The 6,000-nt window shown below is 42.3% G+C and overlaps 1 protein-coding gene across 1 annotated transcript in view; it reads right to left on the bottom strand.

Moving 5' to 3' along the window:
• Nucleotides 1-6,000, bottom strand: part of LOC121884991 (junction plakoglobin-like) — a 114,426-nt gene that overhangs the window by 10,638 nt on the left and 97,788 nt on the right. The window contains exon 11 of the mRNA XM_042394144.1: nucleotides 3,790-3,909. Within this exon, the coding sequence (XP_042250078.1) occupies nucleotides 3,790-3,909 (120 nt within the window). The remainder of the gene's footprint in view (nucleotides 1-3,789; nucleotides 3,910-6,000) is intronic.

Raw genomic sequence — 6,000 nt, 5'->3', positions numbered from 1 at the left:
CTTACTGGTGGTTCCTACAGTCTTTAAAAGTAGAATGGGGAGCAGAGCCTTCAGCTATCAGGCTCCTCTCCTGTGGAACCATCTTCCAGATTTGGTCTGATCATATTTGGTCTTGGCAGACACCCTCTCTACATTTAAGAGTAGGCTTGAAACTTTCCTTTTTGATAAAGCTTAGGCCTGGCCAGGCTTGCCTTGGATCGGCCTTTAGTTATGCTGCTATAGGCCTAGACTGCGGGGGGACTTCCCATGATGCAATGAGCTCCTCTCTCTTCCTCCTCCTCTCCATCTGTATGCATTCACGTATCACGAGTTTTTTGTGCTTTCTCATCTCGCAGGAAACCCTGGGTTGCAGGCTGAGCTTTTGCGGTCCTGTTGGTGTGGTTCTGGAGAAGACCACTCCCATCAGGATAGAAATGTTTCATCATAGGATAAAGATGATGACTCAGAACAACTTTGTATTGATTTGCAGTGACCCTTCCCTCTAAGGGGACAAGTGGACCCAAACCATGCCAGCAAAATGCCCCCCACAGCATAACAGAGCCACCAGATCCCCTAACTGTAGGGGCCAAGCATTCAGGCCTATACCAGTTTTCCTTTAATTTGTCACCCATCTGTACATAGCTGGAGAACTAACAGTATTCCATTTAACTATGGGGTACAATCATGAAACCAAAAAATATAACCAAGTATAAACTTCTCCCATTTGGTTTCTTTTTTCTCTCTCTCTCTCAAAGGAGAAAAACAGGACAAGCAATTTCCAGAACAAATGAGATATGGTGACTGTTGAACCATAGTGAAACCAAAAAGTCTGAACTCTGGCTTCAATGAGGAAACTTTACAGCTAAGCAATTGGATTGCATCCAGTATTTATTACTACTTAAATATTGGATGGAATCCAAATGATTTTGGTGACTTTTCCTTTAGCATTACCAACAGGTTCACATTTGTGGTTTTGTGTAAAATGTCTCGATATCTATTGGATGGATTGCCATTGAAATTTGGTACAGATAGTCATGTTTCCAATAGGATGAATGCTAATAACTTTGGGGATCATCATCAATCAAAAGTGTTATTTATTTAATATTTTGGTTTATGACCAAATGCCTACAGACTATCTCCCCTTTAATGTTTTGGTGTGTGTGTATGTGTGTGTGTGTGTGTGAAAGAAGAAACAACCTGACTCCTCAGGTCCATGATGCTAATATTGTTAGCTGTAACGTTAGCTGTTTGTGTATTTTGTGCATGTATCTATATCTATCCCTACCTGCTTTCTTCCTCTCTATCACTGGCTGTCTCTTTATAAAGCTGTGTTGAAATTCAGATGTTAATGATGTCATTTTCTCTGCTACACTTTTCTGCATGTTTTCTGTGATTACGTGTGTGTGTGTGAGTGTGTGTGTTGGGGGGGGGGGGGGGGGGGGGGGGAGTACATCTGAAAGCTAAATTCATATGCTGAGATAAACTATGTCTCCTTTGTTTTTCATAAATCATTATACTAATGCACTCTTGATGTCTTTTTCAGATTTCTCATGACATATTCAAACCAAGCTTTGAAGAAAACAAGAGGTCTTTTACTGACTTAAAGCACGTAAGTAGAGCCTGCAGTGCCGTACACCGGTTTTCTAACCATACAGTGACTTAAAATATCTTAATACACAACTGCTGTCTCAGTTGTACTGACTTTAACATTTTTAAAACCTGATTTTTCTGATGAAAATAAAATGCAGACTTGTAGTTTTAGGAAGCACTAAATTTACAAAATGGACCCTTTCTTCGGTTTTTGGCAATATTTATGGAGGTAATTAAACACGTTTTCAACGTATTTTTGGTAATAACACTGAGCCCTGGCACTAAGTGGGTGGTGTTATGTGATTCACAAGGTAACCTTGACAAAGAAAAAGCAATATATTTCCTTCTACCTGTATGTAACTTGCCCATTGAGACATACAGTAAGTCGAGCTATCCCTTGATAATTTTTCTTCTCTTTCTTTTTCTACAGCTCTGCATAAGAGACATGAAGAGCTCTGGAAATACATCAGATGTCTGAACTTCAGACCAGACCCAGCTGCAGCATCCGCTAGAAAGAAGTCAAAGATCATTGACCAGGAGTGTATGGACGGTCTCATTTAATTGTTTTCCGAATGCCTGTAAGATGTACTGTGAGACAGTATACAGGAACTTCCGGTACAGTCAATCGGACCTTATGGTTCAGGCGGCAGCCAGGAAGACTTCAGCCCAAAGTCGACAGAGAAGGAAGAGGGAAAGATTTATTAGATTGGATTCATAAGATTAGATTCAATTTTATTGTCGTTTCACAAAGTACTGAGACAACAAAATGCCGCTTAGCACCTAACCAGAAGTGCAAGGGAAGCAGTAAAGAGCAGTGCAGTGTAATGTATGTATAATACATATAGGTAGTATAAATAGTGAATAAATATGAATAATATTGTTGGTCAATGTGACATTTTTCTGTTACATTAGTGGATGTACTACTGGCTAGTAGCTAACTAACACCACTCCCACACCCAGTACAGCAGCACAGAAGGACAAAGACATAATGTCTGCAGGCCCAGAGAGGGAGACGGAAAGAGGGGTGAGGGTGATGGTGTGGAGCTGCTCTATTCACAGTCACTACTCCCAGTGCAAACTAAAATCTCCTCTTCTGTTTTTTGTTTTGTTTTTACATGTCTCTTGACATTTGCTTTTTAAAAAGTGGTGATTTTCAGTAAAGCTTTTACTTTTCAACATGTTCCTCGCAAATGTTTTTTTTTTCCCCCAATAAAGTTATATTCATGTCATTGATTGTAGTGTAGCCCATAAGATACGAATATGAATATATAATCTTCAGTAACTGCAGTATTTTTGATATAGGCTTACTAATTATATAGATAACTTAAAATTATTAATATTATTATTATTATTGTAGGGGAGGGGTTTACCCAAGCCTGTATTATAAGGGCCTAGGGGGTGACCATTGACTGTATAAAAGATGGACGTTATGGCAGCTCTCCAAAAGTGAAGCCAAAACAACTGCCCCCTGCTGGCCAGCTGCAGTACAGGTCATAAGTCCCGCCCCCTCCATGTTAGCAGATGGAACATGAGCCACACTAAAAAAATCAAAGTGCACGTCAAACAAATTTTTCCCAAAGATGGTTTCTGTCATTTTAGGTAGTTCTTATCACACTGATGCTTGTCCAAGTGTTCATTTTTCTAATAAGTTTGTCTTAAATAGTTATTTCATATATAAAAGGGGGTGTGACGTCATTATTGATCGTTGTGACAGCCGATCTCAAACCTCCGTCAGGCGGCGGGCTGTCCGACTCTACTGCGCAGACTCTGGCCCCAAATGACATTAGACAAGCAAGATAGCAGCTTCACTTTTGCATAATGGTCGGAAGTAGACACGCATTGTCCATATTTATATACAGTCAATGGGGGTGGGTGACCAATAGTGACACATCTATCAACCAATCACAAGTGATTTTTCTTTTTAAATGTCTGTGGTTTCATCCAATGAATATCTGAGTGAGGTTAGCCAAGCCAAGTTTCACTGCTGTTCAGATGCTAATTGGAGTCATTCAAAACTCTGCCATGCCCTCCATACCCCAGCAGATCTCTGCGGGGGAGTCGTGAAGTCCACCCCCAACCCCCTCAGGTTCGTTCTCAACAATTTATGGCGAACGCGGACTTCAACGGCTTTAAACAGCTGTTAACTGCCAGGAATTAGTGACGTTTGCAGGCCAAATATCTGTTTTTTTATGCAGTGTATGTTCTTGCATGTGAATGTACCTGCACAAACAGTGGTATGGTCTGCATGCTGGCAATCTCTCCTCTGTTTATGGGGTCTCTGGCCAGAATGTGTAGGGCTCCTGTGCAGCCCTCAACTATTTCCTCCATACGAACACCATCCTGATAACAGATACAGACAGAAAGACAGAAACAAAGAGGGACGTCAAAGACAGAAATAGACCAGAGGACCCAATATGAATACTGACACTGCTAAATATGCTCTGTTTTCATCTGTTGGTTTCAGAAGCAGTACTTGAATCTCAGCAGTGTGAAGTACTTCTTTTTTGTGAATAAAATTTGCTCGTAAATGGATAAGAGCAGGTAAACACTTTGGTGTGTGGGGGGGGCTGCTAAAAAAAAAAGTGATCTAGGACAAGTTTGTGAATCCAACTTGTAACACTAATACTTGCAAACCTCATGGATGATAAAAAGATTAAGGATACGTATACAGTTCAGTTCAGTACAAAACTAGGCCTATATTTCACATCATGAGATACATCATTTTTGGTTTCTGTGGCTAACGAGGAAGTACCATTCTGTTTATCACAGCTGAGCTGACAGGTGAATGTTGGTGCATCAGTCAGATGTCAGTGCTAAAAGCTACTGACTCAGGAATGATTCAGTCGTCGGTGCTGGAAGGAGCACATTTGGTTATTAGCAATAACTACTAATTATCAAAGGTAATTACAGGTTATTAAAATCAATACAATTTTTAATACAAATTAATAATGATGGGGCACCATCCGGAAACCCGGACCAATAACCAAACAGTAAGGTAGTCTCATAAAAGGAGCTCACTTAGAAATGCTAATATCTGAGGGATACCAGCATCCATGGGTGAACGAAGGTTTGAGTCTGAGCTCTGACTCTCTCAAACAGCCTGTTATCACACAGTACACAGTAAAATACACATGCAGGTGAATGTGTGTGCATGTGTGTGTGTATATGTGTGTGTGGGTGTGTGTGTGTATGTGTGTGGATGACAAGATGGTGGACGTGATCTCGGATGATGACGTTGCAGGACAGTCAGGATGGCAGATGTGACTACGGAAGGAAGAGAATCATGTGAGAATCAAATAGTGGATGTGACCACAGTGTTTTGATTGGAGAAAAAAGGTAAGATGGTGCCGGCTGGAGATCGGTGACAATCACCCAATTCAGTCTGTGCACTATCAAATACATGTGTCTGGTGGTAAGATGGAGAGGGGCAGAGCGTCGCTGTGTTCCATGTTATCCACCCACCAGATGTGCAAAGGGGTGTGAGTGTAGTGTGTGTGTGCATGTAAACAGGGTTAGTAGCAGGAGAGGAAAATAAAAGAAACACTGGTTCGCAGCAGTCCCACAACTGTGGGGAGAGAGCAGTAGTTGTTGTTGTTGCACAGGCAGCGTGTGTAGGCACAGTAGTTTGTCACATTGTCTGGACTGTTGACCAACAAGCTACCTGCTTTCTCTTGCGTTGGCACAATACACAGCAGTCCCGAGTGGGACAACACAAATCAGCTTAGTGTGTTGAACACAACTAAACCAGCAGCAAGCATCAATGCTCCTCGGAGCTTAGCAGAACAAAAGGACTTGGTGGTCAATTCACAACACAGTAGCAATAAAGCTTAACAAGCAATAAAGCTAGCAAAACACAATACAACACTGTCTCTGCCAAGACGTAAGCCTCTTACTTGGGTCACTTCAGAAAGTGATCAGATGGGTGTTTTAGTCCATCAGTGGGGTTCAGCATGGGTCTTCTGGTGCGTGGTCCTGGCAGTGCCATCCTTGTTTCCTCGAGGGTTAGCGGCAGCTGGTTTCTCGATGGGCAGTAAGGAATACAGGAGAGTCGACTCAGTCGGTCGGAAGGCAGCAGGGCGTCTTTGAGAAGAGATCCTTTTCTTCCTTCTGTAGGCAACAGGAGAGTGCTGGGCTGCAACAGCGATCTCTTCTTCAGATCCAGTAATTGTGCTTGGTTGAACACAGGGAGAAGTCTCAGCTCATCCAGTGAGGGGCGGATCTTCAAACTTGGTGAGGGGCGATATATGTGCACGGTGGCTACCTCCTTTAGTAAACTGGCTCACGGGGAAAGCTAAGCTTTCTGTGGCACGGTTACAATGGAAAGGCAATGGGTGTATCTGTGCAGCCGATAGTTAAAGCTGAGGTGACATCACGGCTGCATCACCCCTGCGGTGGTAGAGCATCTCTGCCAATGAGAGATGAGAGTTTGGG

This window comes from Thunnus maccoyii, chromosome 18, assembly GCF_910596095.1.
Source record: "Thunnus maccoyii chromosome 18, fThuMac1.1, whole genome shotgun sequence".
Classification (NCBI taxonomy): Eukaryota; Metazoa; Chordata; class Actinopteri; order Scombriformes; family Scombridae; genus Thunnus; species Thunnus maccoyii.
Note: the sequence above shows the minus strand (reverse complement) of the source record. Positions and strands in the feature narration are given on the sequence as shown.